General features: G+C 38.7%; 1 protein-coding gene across 2 annotated transcripts in view; it reads left to right on the forward strand.

Moving 5' to 3' along the window:
• gdf11 (growth differentiation factor 11) overlaps window positions 1–11,741 on the forward strand; it is a 28,548-nt gene extending 16,807 nt beyond the window's left edge. The window contains exons 2-3 of one of the 2 annotated variants that reach the window (XM_044217603.1): window positions 1,988–2,361; window positions 8,290–11,741. In XM_044217603.1, coding sequence (XP_044073538.1) covers window positions 1,988–2,361; window positions 8,290–8,670 — 755 coding nt within the window. In that variant the 3' untranslated portion in view covers window positions 8,671–11,741. The remainder of the gene's footprint in view (window positions 1–1,987; window positions 2,362–8,289) is intronic. The other variant, XM_044217613.1, reaches the window with a different exon arrangement.
• Window positions 11,742–24,252: the final 12,511 nt, after the last annotated feature.

Consider the following 24,252-nt stretch of genomic DNA (forward strand, 5'->3'; position numbering starts at 1 on the left):
TAGACCATTTCATTATGATTGACCCGGGGGAATCTAAGGTTACCATCTGGCCACTGGCCACTATTACTGATCCTTGTTTTAATATGCAAATGTCTCTGTTTGTCCAATTTTGATGTAATCAAAATGTAACCTGACTGAATGGACCAAACAACAGGACCATGTGCACATGTGATAACCGACAGCCGATGCAGATGTGGCTAAAATGAGCAGTCAGACAGAGAATGGCAGTTTAAAAAAAAAAAAAAAAAAGGAAAAGCAGTTCTCAGAGTCAGTTTACTGTTTTACAATGTCATGTTGTGAAAGAAATACTGATTACCTTCTCTGGGTTAGGATTGTACTTTTTACTGTAAACTACATGGACTCAAACTCAAGGTATATGTTAAGTTTTTTTAAATCCTAGTTAATATTCATCACAGATCATAAAACTTGGAATTGCCTCTAGAAAACCAACAATATCCCATATGTTGACAACAGCAGTGTGTTACTGAGCTACAGACTGTGCACAACCAGTTGTGTAACATTGGAGTTGCAGATCTGTGGTTGTCTCTGGCTTTATGATCAGCATGCAAAACACATGCACATCTTTGTTGTCAAGGTGCTGAGGCCAAAAAACTGCAACTGTGATTTCTGCCTGTCAAGGAATCACAGCACTGTTAACTGCTCCCTTTTAAAATTTCTACTTTATTACATCAGGAAAAGTACAACGTTCCGAGCCCAAAGTGTCTCTATGTCAGGTGCAGATGAATTAAACAGACTCCAGTTGTGTCATTGAAAAAACTGTTTTAGTCGCCTAACATTTCTCTGTGACTGCATTCATCTTTAAATCTTCATCACTGTGGTGAAGGCCATGTAGCTTAAAATGTTTGGTGATGGATTAAAGCACATAGTAAACACAGATGAGTGTTAAATCAGCGTGTGTTCTAACTTACAATAACTGTACCTGCCTCGACCACTGTCTCTCGTTTCATGCAGAATATAGTATTTATTAGTATTATAGAGGGGGGGAAAGTTTGCGCTTCAATAATAAAACTTTCCTATTTGCTGTGTGAATTTCTGAAAGCTGAACACTCTGAGCTAATGGTAGTTACTCAGAAAACTGCTGGGAGATGTTGTTGATTCTGTGTGGGAGTAAATTCTCTTTTATCTTTAAAAGTCCTCGCTTGGCTGTATTAGAGAGGATCCCTTTCAGTTATGTGGCCGAATATGATCGTAGTTATTAACAATACTTGAATCAGAGTGTCATGGTTTGTTCATGGTTTGGTGGATGACTGAGCGTGGATGCAGCTGTCTCTGTTTTATATTTGTGCTGGTCAGCTTCAGTATATATTTCTGAACCCCTCAGTCAGGCCCAGGGTTGTTGAAATGTTTATTCCATGTTTTGAGACTAGTGAACCAACATTTAGTTGATGAAAGATTATGCATTTGCTGTTCCAAATAATAATGTTTTGGACTGGGCTTAGTAAAAAAAAAAATCCCTATGATGCACAGGAAGTGATGTGTTTGGAGCCAATGAGGCAGGAACAGACAGAGAAGAGAGAAGAGCACCACCTGCAGAATCCCACATTTCATTAACAGAAACATTGCAGCAGTAATGTTTATCACCAAAGATGGAGCCAAAATAAAAATGCAAATGAAATGTGAATAAAATTCATTTTGGCACACACATTGAAGCAAAATACATGTTGTGGTCAAGGAATTAAAGGATATTTTTGAATAATTTTTTAGGGCATTTTGTGTGTAGTGGTAGTGGACTGTAGTGGAAAGTAGGAAGATGACATGAGATGAAATGAGGGGAGAGAGAGATGGGAATGCAACAAAGGTCCGTGAACCGGGGACGTTGCGATTCATGGCTGATTCATGTCTTGGGTCAAACACTGTTTGATGCAGTGTTCATGGCTATTTGAATGATGATGATCTTGATGATAAATGTATACAGTATACTGCACATACAGTACATATAGAAATATAACTGTCCTCTTTTCCACAGCGGAGCCCCTGGTGCAGGTGAACGGGAAGCCAAGCTGCTGCTTCTTCAAGTTCAGCCCCAAACTGATGTTCACCAAGGTGCTGAAGGCCCAGCTGTGGGTGTACCTGCGACCGCTACAGCAGACCTCCACCGTCTACCTGCAGATCCTCCGATTGAAGCCCGTCACGGAGCAGGGCAGCCGCCACATCCGCATCCGCTCCCTGAAGATAGAGCTCAACTCCAGGGTCGGCCACTGGCAAAGTATTGACTTTAAACACGTGTTGCAGAACTGGTTCAAACAGCCCCACACCAACTGGGGAATCGACATCAACGCATTTGATGAGAGCGGCAATGACCTGGCAGTTACCTCGCTGCGACCCGGGGAGGAGGGGCTGGTAAGGACCCTCAGACCTGTCCCTGGGGCAGAGGGGGAATCACTACCATTGTAGCTCAGATTTACGCAAATGCAAATTCATATTTCAATCAAAGGCCAAAATCATGTTAGTGAAAAAACTTGATTCAAAGAGAAATGTGGATCTGTATTAATAATGAACTAAAATTGACTTGAACAAATAGAAGGATAGCGCTGATGTCATCTCCCTGTCTCTCATTTCCCTTTCTCTCTAATCCCTACTGTCGACTCCTACTAGCAGTCGCTATCTAGTGAGGATGCAACACAAGCTACTATACTGATGTATAAAACTTTAGCTCTTTTTAAGCAAGTTAACAGATTTGATGTTGCCCCACAATATTTGTCTTACATCCTTTGTGCTTTATATTTGTTTCAGAGCAGATTCCGAAAGCCATTTGTAAAGCATGCTGCTGTGTTTTACATTTCTGAAAATTGTTCAAATTGTTCAATACCTTTTGGGCAGCCGCTGTTAATTTCCCCAAAGTACCAAAATCAACTTGCAGAGACTTCAGACTTGCTTGGTAGTTCAGCATGCACCATACTAACATCAAAAGCCATGTTTTGGCGTGGTCAGTTACTCTTCTGTAAAAGCACAAATGGTTTCAGACAAACATGCAGCCGACACAATGTTTTCGTAAAGCTGCATTCATTCTAACAGCGTAAATCACAAAGTCACACTGTAAAGAGTACAGCTTCCCTCTGATTTATGTCACAGGTTAACCCTCTGAAACATGTATTTGTTATGTTAGTTAAAGACACTGATTGTAAATCTCCACACAGAAAGGGGTGATTTGAAGCCTCCAGGCATGAAACAGCAGTGGGCTGTGGTTTCTGAAGGCTTTTTACATGTAGCAACACAGGAAGAACTTTATTCTGTGTCATTTAAAATTGTGGATAATTCTGTATTTAAATCATATCCATATTACTAAATGGTGGATTTTAAAAACGAACAACATACAACTTAAAATGGGGAGTTTATAAACCAGTCATGTATTGAAGCATCGCATATATTTTTGACCCTAAATACTGTCACCACAGCACTCTATTTGAACATGTCAGTCACTCTATGTTTAGATCAGTCCAGAGAAAACACAGCTGCTTTCTTTGGATCAGCCTTCACCAAAGTCATCGCCACATCCCATCTTTAAGTCTGCTGCTAACTAATACCTGTGCACATTATCTGCATCTTGTGCACCGGTCACATATTCTTCATAGTTGCCTTTTATAAAGCCTAAATTTAATGAGCATCTTCTGTGCACAGGCACTTATTTTTCATTTTTGTGGCTTGCAGAGCTTTTTTTCTTTCCACATAGTGGTGACAACTGAAATTATACCTGCACGGACGGTTATATTAGAAAATGAAAAAGATCATACTCATTTGCAGAATGCGAATGGATCCTAACCCAATGTTCTTCTGAATAGTTTGGGCGTTCCTTTAAAGATTTCCACCTCAGGCTGTGGATCATTTAGCCTCATGTCAAAAGGATGCTCCTGGGCCTCAAACTTTGAGAATAGGGTTTTAAAAATGTACTGGGTTTATGTCTGATGTAATGGATGGGCTTGCACGGATGAGTTAAAACTTCAGTCTTAAAGCAAAACCATCCGTGAACCATTAATCTAGTTAGAAATCCCTGAGTTACTGCGACTGACAGTTACATGCAACATCTATGTTGAATTATGTAGGCCACTCATCCCAGTTAAGCAACACCAAATATTTACCAAGTGGTCATTTGGGTCAGAGCTTCACAACACATATCAGAGGTCAGCTCTGGTGTCTTGGCCAATAAATCGCTGCCCTCTGAGCACACAGCAGTGTGCAATATTATTCTTGAACAAAAAAAGGAAAAGATCAAAAACACAGGCAAGCGTACCAAAATAAAACAAAAACACAACAAGCAAAGAAAGAGTCAAACATTGCTTCTCCCTGATCCTCTGGGTCTTTTTTCTACAACAAAAGCCCTAAAGGTCAAGCTGACATGGTCTCACCCCAACGGCCTTTCAGCTTATTTCCTCTTTTGAATGCGTCACAAAAAACTGTGCTCGAGCCCAGCTGGAATCACTGTGGGGAGAGGAAGGCTTTGTAAAACAAACATGATGGAGTAAAATATTTGATCTGCTTGCTTTGCTCAAAGGTCAAGGTTATGGTAGCCTGCAAATGACCTCCTGGGTCATGGATCAAACCAAGCATACAGAGTCGGCCATCAACGTTAGAAAAGGCTTGTTTCTATCAATGCTCTTTGAATCGGTGCTCAAATGGCACATTGGGTTCCTCCTTTAAAAATGACAAATGAATTCATATGTTTTTGTATATCAGATGAGTAGGTTTTAAATTTTAAGCAGTTTTGAGTATTTTTCTTTGTCACTTTGGCTGCTTTCAGGTGATCCAAGTGTAAACGTTTTAGTTTGGAGACAAAACTGGTAGCCATTAGCAACTGTTAGTAATGCTAAGCTAAATCAGAGATTACCTCTTTTTTAAGCAACATTATATGCTCTCTAAACTGAGATGGTTTTGGTCATCAGATTCCTTCCAGTGTAAAAAAATAACTACACCTGGCTGAGGAAATTGAAAAACTCGGGGCACAGAGGCCTGGGGGCTAAGACGCTTACCTTACCATGTAAACCCCAATGTACAAACTGATAGAAATCCTTGAATTTGCTTCAGTGGAAATTACTATAAGAATGGCTAATCTCTATGTATACTATAATGTATTTGCATTTACATTAGTGAGGAATTGTTTGTGGAAGGGTTAAAACTTATTATTAAAAATTTTGTGATACTTTTAGAAGCTTAGATGCTCCAACATGATAGACCTTTTTCAAAGCAGACATTTTGACTTGTCATTGCAGGAAAAGCACTGATGAAACAAATTTCGTTAAACTGATTCCATTAAGTGTCCCAGTAAGCCATGACAGTGAGCACAATACCAGGACCCTGGAACTGGCTCGCCTAAATGGAATGCAGTTGTTTTTAATGTATTAAATTACACCGCTTTTCCTGCTATGACATGCCAAAATGTCTATTGTGTTGTCATGGTTACTAATCAGATCAGATTCTCGCTTAGCAAACCATTCAGCTGTGCAGCTGACTAGATGGCTTTTACTGTAATCATTCAGTTTTTTAAAATTTAAGTGTATGTGACAGCAGAGTTGTAAAATGACATGAAATCAACAGGTTAAGCTTATTGGTTTATTTTACTCTGGTCTCAGGAGTAGTACAACGGTTTTTTATATAATCTAGAATTGATTAACATCTGGTGAGTCAGGTGAATGCAGATAACTACCTGGCTTGATAGAAAACCATCAGGATGTGGAACGGATGTACCAGGACTGAAAACTACTGCACTTGTGTTACTAATAGGCCTTTTTCACAGCACACATTTTGACATGTCATAGTAGGAAAAACGCAGGTGTTACTCATGACATTAACAATGGCTCTGTTCTATTCAAGTGTCCCAGTAAGCCATGACAGTGAGCCAGCATGCACAACACCAGGACCCTGAAACTGAAGCAGCTAAATGGAATTCAGCCATCATTAATTTTATTATGCTTTTCCTACTGTGACATGTCAAAAAGTGAAAAAGGCCTATTGGGCTGCTGCTGTAGCGGTTTACAGTGGATCACCAGTTAGTGTTTTAGTGTTGCAGAAATCATTCATTTTATACCTGGGCTACTTTTGAATTACTGCTGTAATTGGCCAGGAATTATTCCTACACATGTTGAGAGAAAGGTCACAACCCACCACAGCAACTTGACATTTAGGGTTTTTTCATATTGTTTACTGACACCTCTGTTGACATCAACACTTAAGTTTTCATCTTTAGGATATCCTTCTGCTAGCTCTTTTAGTTGGTGTGATTTACTTTATTAGCAGAAGTAACAGTGAAAATAAGTGATAGCGCTGCTTGAAGAAAATCATTAGAAATGGTTTTTCAACTTTGTTCTTTTGCTTTGAAAAAGCATAAAAAATATCATGTCAGGGTATCAGTATGGCTCCAAATAAGACAAGGCATAGTAAATTGTGTAAAAACATACACAATGGCCTTGTTTTTTTCAATACAATGTCTTAGACCTTATTTTTAGTCTTAGTAGTTAGTCTGTTTACCAACAGACTAACTACATTATATACACAGATTTACATACATTTTTATTTAATAAAGTCTCTTTTGTAATGTTATCTCTTGGATAGTTTCTATCCTGAAATTACAGCAATTTAATACTATTTACTAATACAAGTAGTGTTTATCTGTACTCTTTTTTTATTGATTTAATTGATTCTTAACGCTGAGCTACTGAGGTATTAGAGGAAGTCCAGTTTGTAGTCCAGTTTCTTTGAGTTTGTAGATAATGTGTTTGTGTCTTTATTTGAAGAAAAACAAATTCCATATGCAGTCCTCCTCATTTTCATAAATGCTTTGGTCCATAAGACCTTTGTGAAGCTCTTTGTCGCCTGACAAAGGTTTTATGTACCAACAGACCTTTTTTCACAGCAGACATTTTGACTTGCAATAGCAGGAAAAGCACAGGTGGAGCTAATAACATTAACGATGGCTCGGTTTTATCCAAATGTCCCAATAAGCTATGCCAGTGAGCCACCATGCACAATAGCAGAGCCTTAGAACTGGTAACACTAAATGGGATGCAGCCATTATTAATGTTATTAATGTTACCACATGTGAAGAAACCAAATAGCCCCCCTCACTCTGGATCACTTGTATTCATTTTATTAACGAGGTTTCAGTCATCAGACCTTCATAAAGCACAATGTATATGCTACGATATGTCAATACGTCTTCTGGGAAAAAAGGGTATTCCGTCTATTTCCGTTTGTGCCAGAATTAAACATAAATGTGACATGATGAAATACATTTTTGCAAGAAACAGAATCTTAAATGTATACACAAATTGTAGATATATATATATATATTTATATATACAGATTATGATGGCCTAAACAGTCCAATCCCAGTGGAACGTTGTAAACAGTCTTACACCCAGAGTGAAAGAAATTCAAGGAATAGTTCAGCATTTTTAGAAAAATACGAGTATTTGCTTTTTTGCAGAGAGTTAGATGATAAGATCGATACAACTCTCATGTCTCTCATGTGCATTAATTATGTAGCTAAAGCTGGGAGGCGATTAGCTTAGCATTAGCATAAAGACTGGAAGATGGGAAAACAGCTAGCAGAGCCAAACAGCTAGCTCTGTTAAAAAATATGCCTAACAGCACCTTTAAAGCTCACTGGTTAACACGTTGTATCTTGTTTGTTTAATCCATACACAAACAGAATCGTAGGGAGACTTACATGCTGTAACAATATCTTGGCAAATAACTGCTGGGAGCTGTAACTTCCCAGAGTCTTGTTGTTGCTGTGACGTCACTGTGGACACGGTGGACAGATAAATTGTTGTTCGTCAAGAAATAGTTACAGTACCTAACTCCCCCTTAAACCACAACTTGTCATTTTACACTTCAGTTTGTGTACGGATTAAAACCAATAAGTCACAACATGTAATTAGTGAGTTTAAGAGGTGTTGGTGGACATTTTTTTAAACTTTGGAAAGAGCCAGGCTAGCTGGTTCCACCTGCTTGCAGTCTCTATGCTAAGCTAAACTAATAACCCCCTGGCTCTAGCTCCATAGTCAACATACCGACATGAGAGTGGTATAAATATTTTCATCTAACTCTCGGCAAAAAAGAAAATAAGCATATTTCCCAAAATGTTGATGTCCTTAGACACATTACGTGGTGATGTCATATACTGTAGATGTTTTTGGTGGACAGAACTGTTAAAACATCAAGAAAAACTTTTTGTCATAATTTCCTTAACTGATATGTCAGCCATGTTGCTTCTGTTGTTCTCTTATAACCACCTCTTTCTCTCTGTCCTGCCCCTCCTCCCCCTGATTCCAGCAGCCGTTCCTGGAAGTGAAGGTTCTTGAGACGACCAAACGTTCTCGGAGAAACCTCGGACTGGACTGCGACGAACACTCCACGGAGTCTCGCTGCTGTCGCTACCCTCTGACTGTGGATTTCGAGGCGTTCGGATGGGACTGGATCATTGCCCCCAAACGCTACAAAGCCAACTATTGCTCCGGCCAGTGCGAGTACATGTTCATGCAGAAATACCCGCACACCCACCTGGTACAGCACGCCAACCCCCGAGGCTCTGCAGGGCCCTGCTGTACCCCGACCAAGATGTCCCCCATTAACATGCTCTACTTCAATGACAAGCAGCAGATCATTCACGGCAAAATCCCAGGGATGGTGGTAGATAGATGTGGCTGCTCTTAGGCTGCAGGGGAGACGCACACTTGTGTACAGCCATCACCGCATCAAACCACCCAAAACCCTTACGGAGCTCTCCCCTGGCACCAGAACCCACTCCTCGGCACCAGATTTCACTTTTGCTCAGCCACAAAATCATCCCACTGGGTTTCCATTCTTCCAGTAATTACATTGATTCAAACTGTAAAAAAAAAGTTATAAATTAAACATGAATCAAAAAAGGACTGAGTGATGGAAATACAGTACATTATGAATGATTTAAAGAGGTTGTCCTTGTGGAGCAGCTTCAGAAAACGGTAAATGAGACAAAACTATGTTATAGAGTACGTGTTAGTTTTGTGGGATTTTGTTTTTTAAATGGCATCTTTGTGAAATGTCCAGGTTTGTGGATTGAGATGACAGGAGACATAAGCATTTACTATATTTTTAAAGCAATTTCAGTCCTAAGGTGAGTTTAGAAATACTTAATTTCACAAATACTATTACTTACGGGTGAGATTTAAACCACAAAAATGTTTGCAAGGGGGCATGAGAATTATTTTGCAATCCATCACTTTAACAAAAAGAACAGAATCCATGCTAATGTGAGGAGGGTTTACTGTTAGAAATACTCTTAGTATATATCCAAAATCTTGTTTACAGATGTTTAGAGATGTGCTCTAGAGATGTAAAGTGTTGAGGAGATCCAAAACCAAACCTATACCCTCTATTAATGTATAACACCCCAGTGTGACATTCTCGAGTATCTACGAAACCTTTCACAGTTACTTTGATCTTTTTTTATTTGTAGTCTTGTAAAACTCGAAAAGGAAAAGGGAGAGGAGAGGTTATACTATTTTAACTCTATCTTTCAAAGCGGATAAATAAAGCCAGTATAGCTATTTCTGCCATTCTGCAAAAGTAGATAATACAGATTTAGGTTTCACTTGCACACTAAAGTCTAAAACAGTACTGTAATGTAGACGCACTCTGAAGTCATTCGGCACCACCTGGGAGAGGAGGAGGAGCAGGGTCCTGCAGGATGACAAAAACCCGACAGATTTCCTTTCTTCTATGTAAAAAAGGAAAATACACTTTAATACCTTCAACTTTTGCATTAAATGTTTAAAACAGAGAAGTAAATGCACTGTTTCATAACTTGAAGAGGCCTGGGACTGAGCATGTAATAACCAACAGAAAACAAAATCCATACCCTGAAATAAAACACTCAACGGTGTAAGTACGCTCAAGTGTTCACCTTGCTGTAACCTGAATGCATTATTGAGCTGAAAATAGCACAAAACATGATTACTACAAGTTTACACACCCATACTTACAACAGCGTTCACATCTGTGTTAAAAAACACGTGAATTAAGAAAGAGCTTCATTACCCATGTCGAGCCAGTTCATTCCCTCAAGTTTCAGAAAAGATAAAAAATAAAAATGCAAATTCCTTTAACTGCAGTACTGTGCTCAGAAATAATAGATTTTATAAATCACAACAAACCACACACCGTGTGCAACAAAATCAAGAGAATGTAACTCAACCACTGACTTTAGCTTAGAGAACATATTTGATTGCGTTTTGAAATGCCCCCATCCACCTTTCACCTCAACTGTATCGTCATTATCATAATGGAGAAAATATTGTTAGTGCTTGAACACAGAGTAGATTAGTACGCTTGAAGTCTGTCTTTGTCTCCTGGATGTCAAAGCAAAGATATCCTTTTGTTGTAAACGAAAGCACTATGCTGTTGGATAAAGGAAGAGCCTTCTGACATTATATATAAATGATATATGTATATATTAAAAAAAGGGGTACAAAAACCTTTTTTGGGGCACTCTACCTTACCAACAATAAATTTTGCACTATGGGACGTTCATGGCGTGAGGAGGTAAAGTGTTGTTTGTGTTTTACCAAGCACAAGAGAGCTTGTACAGTATAGGATAAAAAAAAAACTATTCAAGCTTCTGGTGATAAACCATAAACTAGAGAGGTTATCACTTCTTTTTGATACCATCACGCTTTCCTGACTTTTGTCTGAAGCGGGGGCCTGTCCATACACTCACACACTTCTTCTATCCAATCTGGAACCTGGACGTACTGTACCAGCGGCCTGAAAGGCCTCCTTGCCCACTTTGGGTGATAAGTCATGTGTATAATAAGTGTCTGGATCAATGAACATAGAATGCTTTAACTGGAAATGGCCCACCCACCAACTTTAATCTGTTACCATGTTAGAGAGACTACGTCCTTTTGACTTAAACAATGTGTCGACTGTCGTGCATAGACATGTTTTTGCCTTTGTGTGTATTTTAAGTGAAAGCACCCATGTAAGAATGGGAGGAGTATCCAGGGATTGTTAGCCAAAGTAGAGGATGACATGTTGTGTGCTGTAACTTTTGTGATCGCAGGAATATGCTAGAACATTTCAAAGGGAGGAAAAAAGCTGGTTTAGGGGCAGTGGTTGGAAATAATTCAACTGGCCAATTGTCTATTTATTAATATTAATTACAATGCATTTCAAAATCTGTCTACCTCACTTTAGCCTTCTAAAAACCTTGCTTTTTTAAATTTGTCATCCATTAATCTGTGCAAACATATAACCCATAAGAACCCACCCCCACCCCAAAAAAAAATGTAGATGAAAACCACAGGGTCCCCTTGCTCTCAGGTTCAGATTGAGTTATTGACAGAGTGACTGATGGTAGCGGCTCTGGTAATGTGTGGTCAAAAGAAATAATTAGCTGTGCCCACATCTATGGCTTGTTGAGAAGTTGCATTTTGAATTTTAGTGTTTGTATACTGGTATGTGTGAGAGTGTTTTCATATAAATATATGAGAGTAAGAAATCTCTATGTAAATACCTACCCAAATGTTGACATTTATGATGTTTTGGACAGGTTCACCGCTTCTAATGTTTTTCTCACTTTCCCCCTTCATTCCTCCGTTCTTTGTGTAGTTTAAAGAAAAAATCACCCCAACTTTGTAGTTTAATGGTTGTGCATATGAATAACTGTTCAATTGTTATTTTTGCCTTTTGTTGTTTATTTACTGTCATTTTTCTTTTGTACAATAAATCATTTATTTAGCTTATGAGATTTGTTGTTCATTTCTTACTGAGTCTAGTGCATCTGTTTAACTCATCCTGCTCCCTACTTGGACTGGGTTAAACCAGTTATTTATAAATCCATAAGTTTGTGTGTAAAGTCTTCATAAGTTCTTAGCAACCACTTCAAACTAGTGATTTCCTAAATCAGGTTGCACCAATAAAACCCAAAGTGGCAATAATCAATATTTTTATATTAACAATGGATCACATCACTACTTGTATGTGAAAGTGGCCGCTCGTATTGATGAAGTGAGAGAATTATCACCTGACTCTGCAGTTTCCCACAGCTCTATGAAGCTTTTTTACATATTTTAGCTCATTGTTCTGATTTTTCAGCAAAAAGCCTCTAATAAACCCACTGTACACTACCTGCCCGGCACCAAACAGCAGGCAAACAAAGTTAGCTTGTGAACATAGTGGAGCATTTAGCAGCTAAAGACATTTCACTCAGGAGTTAGTGGAAAGCAAAAATCAATCAAATCAGTTATTGAACATTTAAGGAATGTCTTAGCTAGTAAATACTTCAGCAATGTGAAAATTGGTTGCTGGGAAATCTGTGCAAATCTTTTCGAACTTTAGGTATGACTGTTTTGTGCATACATATAGAAATATGTGTTTCAGAGTTAGTAGTATGCTGTTTAGAATGAAACATACCCAAGTGTGCTAATCTAACTGGCAGCATGTGCTCTTATAGTCTAACGTTATTAGTATAAGGTATTGTTTTATTTTTGTGAAATATAATTCTTTTGATTAAGTGTTAGGTCAGATATATCAATCATCCATATCTTTTTTACTCTTCAATCTAAACAGGTCATATATTAGCAAGCTAACAGGTAGCTAAGCAACACTACGGTTGCATTGCAAGTTCAAACGTAGCTTTGTTATAATGTGAGTGAAAATTTTCGCATAATTAAATTTAAACAGGTTGCATCATTCAAACTTCTTACGTAATGTTATTTATGGTTGTTGCAAAATATTTGCTCCCACTAACTGCCAGGTGTATGCTGTGTAGCTAACTGAACCAACTGACAAACTAACGTTAGCTTGCTAATATATGACCTGAATGAAGAAAGAAATAATATATAATGTATATTTAAATTTAATTTTGTTTTCTCGCTGAGACGTTCCTTAATTTTTAATGGTGCAAACTGATTTAGTAAATCACTCATTTGAAGAACTTGGATTTTATGCACAAATTTAGTCATGGATTTACGAATAGCTGGTGCAACCCAGTCCAGTTACACCTGGCAGTTACTGGATGTAAATATTTTGTAACAACTTTTTTTCAAGAATTAGTTTGTGCGGTGCAATCCATTATAATTTAGTGATAGTAAACACTTACGTTATAACTAGGCCAAGTTTAAACTTATGAACAGCAGGTGCAACCAGCACTACAGCCAAAGTCAGGATTTTAGTGATCACACGAAAATTTTGACTACAAAAACTATATAAAGATCTCAAAATTCTTTTAATTACTATGATTGTTTTTATTTTTGTCAGTTAAGTGTGCAGTTATACTTTCTGTAAATTATATTCTATTAACATGAATGGTGTTTTAAACCAGAAAATGCAGAAACCTTTATTTATCATTTTGTTTTGTTGTCATAAAAGTAGTCAAATTTAAACATATTGAGTCACTTGAATCAGTTTATAAAATATGCACCCCCAGGTTGCTCTCACACCTTGAGAAGCACACACACGCACACACACTTACTTAAGCTACTGGTGGCATCCTGATTCTTAGAAAACAGTAACGGGCAGCAGAGGTGGCAGGAAGCAGATTCACCGCGAGGCTAATTGGTGAAAGAGAGCGTTCAGAGGACAAAGGTTTAGTGTTGGGGTTTGGGTTGCCATTATTTGGATGTCATATAAGATCCAGCCTGACCCAATTAATATGCCACCTGATAGGAGGGCCTCTCATCAACCTAATTTAGAGAATCAATAGGGGACAAATGAGAGTGAGAACGAAGCTCTTTACGGATGCAAACAAAGACCACCCAGTACAAGCTCGAGGAGACTGATGCCAGCAATGACATAAACCTTTTGACAAATCCTCACTTGACATAAACAAACATTCACACAGTCCCCTGCCCTACCAGTGCATCAATGTGCCATACACATCAACGGTCATACCCGCCCTACATAGACAAGGGAGGACATTGATGGATGTTTTTATTGTTTTGGCACATAAGGAGTAGTTGTACAAGTTGGACATGAAGTGTTGGAGGCTGAATGCTGCACCCAAAGCCTTAAGACTACTAACACGATGAACTCTGACCCAGCTTCATTAAATAAAGACTAAACTATGCCATGGAGGCACTTGTGGAAGAAAAAAAAAGTACAGTACAATGAGAATATTGAACATGTTACAAAGCCCTCAAGAAAGGCAGGCGGGGGCTGGGAGGATTTGGGAGGAGCTTTATGGCAATTATAGCCATAAAGTTAAGAAAGAAGGTGAATTGGGGGCAGCTCTCAATAGCTTAAATTGCTGGACACAGTCATCAGTAACACCTTTTTGTCTGGCTCACTGACTGGTCGGTGTTTAGAGAGGGGAACTGTTCAGGGAAGATCACACGCACTCTTATGGGATGAAAGAATCTCACATGACAATAAAATAAACTGTGGGGACACAAGATTTGAGTCACGATGAGTTAACGCAACTGGACAAAGCTTATGAAATGTTTAAATCATCAACAAGGAGTAATAGTGGACTTAAGTGTGTGGTTCATAAATATTGCTCACTGAATTTGTGTTGCGCTCTATTGTGCTTCAAAATAACGAGAAATAATATGTTAATTTTCAGATGTTTTTGTGTGAACAAAATCTAATTAGCTAACTCCACCTTCTCAAAGTGGATATAAAATCAGATTTTGCAGGAATAATTACAACATAAACATTACATTTCAAGAGTTATTTTAGAAAACAGGATCTCACTTGTTTCAACATGAATGTCTCACAGTAGTTTATTATATAATTGTTTTATACAGTATTTCATACAATCACTGACCAACAAATATGTTGTTTTAAGTGCAACATAAGCTCTACTTCACATAGCTGATGTCTTGGGTACTGTTTCTCTTGTGTTTTAGTTTATTTTAGATTTATTTACACTGTCATCTTCACATTTTGAATCAGTTGTTTTATTACGACTTGTGTCACAGAAAGCATTGAGGAAAAACATCCTTGTTACATCACTGTTGTTGTAGCAGTGGCAGTAGCATCTTTAGCACCAGAAGCAGGCTTTTGTTAATTGTAGTAGCACTAAATGCTATTATTAGTTTTATTGTGCTAAATTGTTATTGGTATTAACTTTAGTAGCATAACTTCAGCATAGTGTGTAGAAAATGGGCTACATCGCTTCCACTACATCTGCTAAAAATTATTAAAAACATTTACTGTGAACTCTGGAAGAAATTGGACTTTTTATTTTGAGACAACAGAAATCTCTCAAATCTGCATGTTGGTCCATCTTTATTTTGCTTTACCTCTTGCTTAACATGCAGTCATTAAATCAATTTAGGTCCAGTTCACTGCAGTGGTAGCGTCTCTGCTCTCATGTCCTGTGAATGACAGCTGTCACTCTTTTGTGTTCACAGTGCACCATCTGGTTCGAAGCTGACAATTGCTGCCTCTGCCACAGATGGTGGTGAAGTGCAGTCCGGTGGGCCTGGCTGACACTCCTGCCTGCCTTGCCGGGGCATGTTGCTGTGCCGTCCCACAGATCTGAGAGGATACCTGGTGACAGGATGACCGCCCCTACCCTGGAGGATTTCCTTTCTAACAGTCCCAAGGAGGAAGCAACGAAGGGCTTAATTATACTCACATCTGTACATCCTTTTGGTGTTTCACAATTTCTATCCAGTGGGGCCTTTTCATTCTGATTAATGCAACAATATTAAACATTAAACAACCTGTGTCTTAGCCATGATAGATGGACAACGGTGCTGCGTAAACAGATTCATTTCAAAATAACTGTGAGACAAGTCTATTCAAAGATTGACAGAAATTGAATCTGTCTAAATTGAATATAAAACATAATTCATAGGTTCAGCACAAGTGAATATTCCACATGACATTAAGGAGTTTTAAGAGGAGAATAATAACAACAATAATAATAATACATTTTATTTATAAAGCATTTTTCAAAAACAAGTTTACAAAGTGCTTCACAAACAAGCACTCCATATTGGTTTAGTAGTTTTCTCACAATCTTTTGTATCTTTCGGTTTCTTTCTTTGTATTTAAAAGTGATATACAATTATCTTATTTATATCCATCTGTAGATGTAGCAGATGTAGATATTCTTAAGACAATGCGTTACAATGCATGCAATGCAAAACCCACAAACGTTTCAGAGGAAGATATATCAACGAGCAAAACATGAAGCAACAAATCTTTCCTGCAGTAGTGTAAAATGTGAGAAATGAATTCTCTCTCTGATTCCCACAGGTACAACATCCTAATGATGACCAAAAACATGAAACACCAGCTTCTCCTCTGCCAATACACAGCAATCTGCACATTCCGTCCACTTATTTTGAATGCTCCTCACAGCAGTGTGTGATTACTTGAAAGTCAGTCGGACATCTCTCTTTTGGCAACAACAGAAATCAGCCCAAGAGCGAAAAACAAAACCTTTTGTCCCACGCTGTCATCCTGCAGTCCTGGTAATAATCCTAAATCTGCCTTGTTTTTGGAACAACATCTGCAAATGTAGCAGAACTATAACTGCATATTAAAACACAGGAATATCACATGCAGTGCTATTAATATTAAAGATGTTATTAGGTTAACCATGGTGGGGAAAACAAACAAATGCAAAGACATGAAACAAAACAAAAGCATCAGGATGCTATATTTCTTCAATGTGAAGCATTGACGAAACTGCCGGTTCTTCTCTTGAGTTGTTCCAGATAAAATTCATTGGGATGATTTAATAAAAAACGGGAAGGTTATACGAGGACACAGCTGCACTCCCTCTCTAATGCGGTAGGGCTCAACACACTGAAATATTCCAGGTCACTGATCAAACCTCCAAAAACACAACCCCTGATCATGTCGGTCTTAACCCCCCCTTTACACACATTCGTATTCGATGTGCAAGAAAATGACAAAACGAATAGAAACAATTTTCTGTGTGTTTTGTGATTAATACACTTGTACTTCATGTCCCACATACACCTTGAGAAACTGAGGCATGACGATCTCACATCACACTGCACACAGTGTGTATGTTATTATACTTTTTTATGTATTTGACTTGTATGCATGTATATGAATGAATTGCTCTTTGTTGCTTGCTTGTCAAGTTTCAGGAGGCTTTTTATTTTGCATAATTTGAGACTGAATTGCTTGTAATGTTTACAATTTCTAGTTTGAGATGAATTCCCAAAGGCCTTCACAAATATCAAAGTTTCATTTTTTCATGTAGCATTGATGTATTTATGTTCATGTAAATATTTTCTTTAATATTCTCTTTTAAGGTCGATCTTGTTTTCATTTAAATACATGTAAAGCACTTTGAAATTGCCTGAAGTATATGAATTGTGCTATATAAATAAATGTTGCCTTTCCTTTTAATCCCAGCAGTCAGCAGACCTCTAAAAGTTCACACACATATTATGAGGATGAAGTGAGGATAAGTGAAAAGATAAAAAACAGAAAAGAAGACATGAAAGATTGAGTAGTGACGCTCCACTGCTCACAGATAAAGTTAATATTTTGTTCTGTTTCATAAGCCTCGCAGATTGTGATCCCAGCATTGCAGATTTGGGGTTTAATGAAAACAGCAATAACGAGTTGCCAAAATATAGAAAACTTGGGGCAGAGATGCCTTCGGTTACAGTGCTGGCCAATAAAAAAGGGGTTGTGGATTTCTTTGAGGCCTGAGCAGTCAGTGAAAGGCACTGTGGGGTCTCCATAGTTCACATGGCAAACTCTCAAACACCCACGGGGCTGCCCTCCCTCCCTCCCCTGTCATGCCTTAACTGAGGCTAGTGTTGACACAGTGCTGGCCAATCTAATTTTGATTGTCAGGAGCAAGGAATGGTGATCCTCCCCCCGCCCCCCTGAGATCATCAAGTTCATTTCTCTGGCTGCATAGGGATTTTTTTCCTTTTGGCCCCCCCTCCATCTCCCCATCTCCCCACCACTAGAACAATATTCAGCCGTTCCTGGGCCTCTCAGAGTGAGCTCACTGGAGTTAATCTCTCAGGCCTCTCTCCTCTCTATTGCTGCCTCTCTCTCACTCGCACTCTCTCGCTCTCTTTCTATTCAAAAAGCCATTCGAGAACAGCTTGAATTAGTGACAGTTATTATTCAGACTAATGAGTAAACTCTCAAAGGCAACAACAGTGGACTGTGACATCGGCTATAACAGCATTCATAAATCATTTATTCTTGGCTAGAGGGATTTATTAATAAGTGTGTGACAAATATTATTTCTGCAATTTATACAATTTTAATTGTCGAGCACAAGAGTGGTGACAAAAAACAGCTGATAGCTGTTGTGGCAGTATTTAGAGGGAAATCTGTGAAATATCACAAAGCCTTTTATTGTTTTCCCAGATCTGTACCATCAGAAAAGACAGATGGCCCTCTGCACCTTTGTTTGTGGGTGTGTGTGTGTGTGCGTGTGTGTAGGGGGGGCTGTATGTGCACATGTGCCTGTACATCTCAGAGAGCGAGGGAGTGAAGAAGGTAGGGTTTATTGGCAAAATTAATTTATATTCAAATGCTATTTCTTTGGCAGAATTCTAAGCGTCAATAACACAATCCCAATTTAAAAAATCACTGTCTGTCCTCATTGAATGACAGCTGAACATATCTGTGACTTAAGACTCATTTATTATTCATGCATTTTCTGATCATTTAGTTAAATGCTTTCCATCATTTTAGATTCAAGCATGCATGATGAGTTCATGCAAAAAAGGGTTACTTAATGTCTTTTGTGTGGTGCAGAAAGAGGGGGAAACTGCACTGTGACAAACATGACATTTGGTGGATGCCTCTGAGAGTCAGCGTAATCACATTAAGACAGACATTAATTTTCCCAATGAAATCCCAGCCAATGAGACGCGGTGACAGTCCAGCAGTGTGTGGCTTTGTGGTCTAATTAAAACTGAGATGTATTAACAGAGAAGAAATTAGGGGACGGAAAATCAGTTGACATGAATAGATCAGTCAAGCTACCTGAATAAAAAGCCTGCATCAAAGGATAATGGAGATGATCAATCATAATGCTTTGTAACCATTTGCTGACATTATTTAAATGCTGACATTTAAATAGTGAAAGAGTAATCAGTGAAAGTGCCTGCACAATGTTAAATGCAGTACAACAAGTTGGCCAGATGGGGGCACTACAACTAAAGGTCAAAGTTTAAATTAGTCTAGTCAAACACTCTTCATTTTTGCTCAAACCTGCCATCAGTTTCGAAAGATTTAACTTTTTTTTAATCAACAGAAAACTAACAGATGTGATCTGTGGACTGATGCTTCAGAGGAAACAGCAAAAAAACATTAATCTCAGCCCAATCTAATATCTATACTAATTGTAGTTACAAATTTACTTTGAAATATCAACAGTGATTGCTGTTGGGATCCATTTGTGTACAGGAAAAGCCGATGATACACTAATTGGTGAAGCTCAGTGGTATTGATTAGTGTTGATCTACAACGTATTACCCCTGTGTGAAGAAAACAAATTTAATTCAAATCCATTATTTGGGGAAAGATGAGCTGCTTTTTTAGCTTTTCATCATTCACAGTTCATTCTGTCAACAACTTTACTTTAACTTTGTTTGTCAACTGTTAACTTTAACAAACATGATGATACAGCGATCCTTGAAAACCTTAAATCATCGATACATCGACAAGCAAATCTGATTTTGTCGTTTGTGTCTGATTTCTAAGTAGAAACCTTTATAAAGAAAAAACGGTCAGCGTGTAACTATAGCACTGTTATTAACCACCAACCAACAGCCAGAAGCAGCTTGACAGAGTGCGTATAGGGGAAGGCTGTGAGTACAAAGGAGAATCAATTTTTAGTATAACAATGAACTCATAACACTCAGTTTGACATAATTAATCAGCAATTTAGCAGGTTTATCTGACAGAAAAATCTTTTTTAAAGTTAATATCACCCACTTAAAAATAAAGCTTGACGCACATTTAAAATAATACACAGGAAGTATAAGCTTACAGATACTGTGCTTTTAAACTTTAAAACCCTCATTCCTAAAACCAGAAAATCAGAAACCGTTTGCACTTGAGCTGAGAGCACAACTGCAGCTTGTCAGAAGTAATATTGACATTGCAGAAAACAATTTCAAATCGAGAGATCATAGGTGAAAGGTCAAAATTATTCTGTCAGGGGTGTGGGGTTCACTAAGGGGGGAACTGACCGAACCAGAGCCCCCATCTTTTTAAAAAAAACAAGGAGGAAAAAAAAGAAAAACTAGGTTCAGATACACATTTATATCTCTCAGAAACAATTACACATGGCTCCTTTGTGGTTAAAGAAATGCATGTTTAAAAACCAGAGACGGGGGAAATTAAAGAGGGGGTAGGGTGGTGCGTTCAGCGTAGGTGCATGATTTGCAAGCTGTCAGATGACGGCCTTGCGGATGAAGAGCAGTAGGCCCCCATTCTCTGTCCAGTGCTGGGTGATCCCCACCCCCTCGCTCAAACGCCTCTCCATACCCCATGGGAGGAGGTCTGTTGCGCTGTGGCCACACTAAATCAACATCGTCCTAATGAGGTGTCACACTTGACCCCCAGCAGCCTCAGCCCCTCACATGGGTGTCAGCGTCACAATGAGCGGCCCTCCATCTCCAGCGCCTGGCTGACACGTTTTGATTCATGAGAGAGCCTGGGCCCTGTCAGGCCAAAATTACCCCTATCAAAATGCCACCATCGACACATTCATCAACCCTACCTTCTGAATCCGCCCTTTTTTCTTTCTCTTCAAAAAAAAAAAAAATCCCTCTCCAAAAATCAACAATACATCCTTGCTTGTGCTCTATATGCGCCCGCCCTCCGACTGCCTAAAAGCACTCATTTGCACACAATCATACCTCTGAACACCTCGCACACACAATGCATGTTCTCACTGATTACCTCTTATTGCAGCTAGAAGCGCGGCGCCTGTCAGTCATTGGTGTCCAGCCTTCTGCTCCTAATGGCTCTCTGAGTGATGAACTCAGTGTCCCCCAGGTGCTGGTGTGTCTGTCCTCTGACCTACTGACCCAAAACACTCCTAATGTGAACAGGTCTTCACAGTTCCTAACAAAACTGAGAATGAAATCTGTGTGACCTGTCCCACTGAGTCAAAACAGAGCGAGAGAGGCAGAGTGCTTACTCATAGCAGTAGGTGAGACGTTATCTTCACATACAGTCGAGGTGCGGTTAAGTCAGCTCGTTGTGCCCAAGATACTATGTGACCGGTTACAGTGTTACGATCTCTTCTCCAGCGCTCGTGAAAACAACATAAAACTGTTAAACATTGTGAACGCAGCTGAGACTTTCACCTTCCCGGGATCACCCCGGGACGAGATCATCTCCTGCCTAATCCGCTCGGCCCTGCAGCAGCAGATGCTCCTCTCGATTCAAATGAGGAGGATCAATGTCAAAAAAAAAAACAATCCTAGGCCCGCTTTGTAGCTCAATAATCAAACGCGTTGTCACACCCAATGTGTCAACTTACAGTATGGTACAACCTTGTTCTTCGCTTTACAAGGACAAGCTATAACATGGTGGCCCCGTGCTGAGAGGATCATTTACTGTCAGCTGACACTCAACTCTGCCCACCGAGGCAGCCATCTGCTCCAAAAACTTTCCCCTGGGAGACAAGGGCAGGCCAGTAAGACCAGTACACCCGTCAACTGACTGGTCTAGTCTTCAGCCCCTACAATTGTCCATGATTTCATCGTCATTATCGTCCCAAATGAGGACGTGAAACTGTCACTATGTATTACATCAACTATCAACTATCTCCATGCAGTTTAACCACAGTGTTATAATTAAGGCATGATTCCAGTTTAAATTAGCCATCGTCAATAAGATCATTGTGTCAGGCTGACAAACTCCCACTCTGTTCTGTTCATCTCTGCAACACAAAACAGTAAGCAAATGTATTTTCTCATCATAAGAGCGCCAGCAAAGACGAAGTCACAACAATATTTATTGTTGAATGTACAACATGTCTTTAATGAAGCTCGTTATGAATGGCTCATAAACTGGAGTTCATGCAAAGTGTTAATGAAAAGTAATAAAACTGTAAGGTGTTATGACCCAACACCAATAATGTTAATGTAACAAAGCAAAGGTCTCTTGTGCCTCATTAGTGTCCAGATTTAAGTAGGTAATTGTGATGACATGATAATTATTACACTATTGAATGTCACGGTGTTTGAAAAACAGGAAGTCTGCATTCAGGAATACATTGCATGCTATGAGAGTTTCAGTTTTAAGTCTGTTAGTCTGTAAGAATCTTCTATTGTTAAAATTAGCTAAGGTGAAATACCGGGATTGACATCAGTGACTGTGGTGTGGCTGACAGTGTAACATGGTGTAAGAAGCCTGCAACAAGTTCCTGTTCAATAGATGTGGCAGGATGCAAGACTTCATTTGAAAAAATCCCAAAGGACATTGTTGATGCTACATAATAGTACAAGCCATATAACAACATTTGCAACTTGAAAAACTTGAGATTTACATTTATTTTCTGTATTTTAATATATGCTGGACAGTGTCATATGTATTCATTTCATTCATCCACAACAGGTTCTCATTTTGTAATTATTTTCTTTCAGAGCTATCTGTGGAATTATGCAACAGTATATTGAGTATCTTCTGCTTGCAAGACTAGAAATCAAAGTAAAGTACAAACGACAGATCTCAAAATGCCTTTTGTTGTTCTGGGGCGGAGACATTATTGCTGATGACAAATCACACCTGACAAAGCAGCATATGCCTTCGCAGTACATATCACATCACACACATCATCAGCTTCTTCTATGTATAGTCTTCTGTTTCCTGGTCTTTCACACTCCTGCCACCAGCTGCCAGCAGTGCTTCAGCAATAATGATTTTCTTACTTAATTATTTAACCATCATAGTCTCCCTCAACCGAACCTGATCCAGCCGCAGGGTATCTGGCCAACAGGCTTCTCCTGTCCTCTCTCAAAGCTGCTCATTAAGTTCTCACGTTGAGTCAACACCAGATGGAACATGACTCCTCTCTGAGTAGTTAAGCCGTGTGTTTACTACATGCTCTATGATGGGAAGATGACCTGCACTGGAAAGACACATTTTAACTGGTTTGTCATAAGTCATGTAGCTTATATTTCCATTTGCAAATAATGCGTCAGACTTTCTATAAAGTCATTCAAACAGAAACATAGAAAAAATGTGATATGAGTAGGAAAACACATGGGATAAAAACCATCTTAAATTATATAGAAAACTAAAGGATACAATGTTTGTTCTGCTCCATTGTTGTTTCTGCACTCTGTGTGAGTCAAACCTTGTCTGTCTTGCTGAGCTACACTAATACCTGTTCCACCCCCATAATCTTTCAATGCCTTTACACCACAGTTTCGAGGGCTGATGTCCTGAAAACAATCTGATCAAAGTCACCTCAAGCATTTCAAGCATACTTTCAGTTTCGTCTCTGAGATGTGTTTTGCAATTTGTAAAGTGGCTTCAGTAGAGCAGAGCAAAATGTTGAGAGGTAAAAGACAATAGAAACATCACATAGAATAAGTGGGATTGTTCCGCTTGTGATAATATGTACCATAATTATTAAAAATTCATTTATGAAATTAAATATAACAAATACATGTAGTCACGATGCCACATTATAACCACCTGAGTCTGTCACTACTGTAGATACTGTTTTCTGAATAAGACAAAAAAAAGTTACTGTCCGCCATTTTATTTGAGTGTCAGTATTCTGAGTGTGTACATTGATCCACTATATGGTGCCCCTTTTAGTACAGTATATTCATACTGTAAACTTTTGCACATACCCATGTAAATATTTTGCACATTACACAAACTGTCATTTAAAAAAAGTTATATTGTACATATTCTTTATTATTTTCTTATACTATTTTTTTTATATTCTTTAACATCTTATTTTGACCTGAGCTTGAGCTTGAGTTTTGACCTGCAGTACTTGCTTTATCTTTCTTTTATTTGTACTATGTTCATTGTTTTGCACCAAAATCCCAAATTCCATGTATGTGTAAACCTACTTGGCAATAAAGCTGATTCTGATTCTACCGTTTTGTGGCATGTACACTACTTTCTGCTAATGCAATGCACCGTTATAGTCCTAGCTTTTGAGTTTTGTTAGAAAAATGTAGTTTTCTCTGAGTGATACCAATTCTCTTGTTTTGGCTGGTTTTTGGTCATGCACTCAAACTAACGGTGATATAAAGGAGGGCCAAACACCTGAAATGTGTGGCTACTTGACAGCTAGTATTTGTGGTT

The sequence above is a fragment of the Siniperca chuatsi genome, linkage group LG2, assembly GCF_020085105.1.
Source record: "Siniperca chuatsi isolate FFG_IHB_CAS linkage group LG2, ASM2008510v1, whole genome shotgun sequence".
Lineage (NCBI taxonomy): Eukaryota > Metazoa > Chordata > Actinopteri > Centrarchiformes > Sinipercidae > Siniperca > Siniperca chuatsi.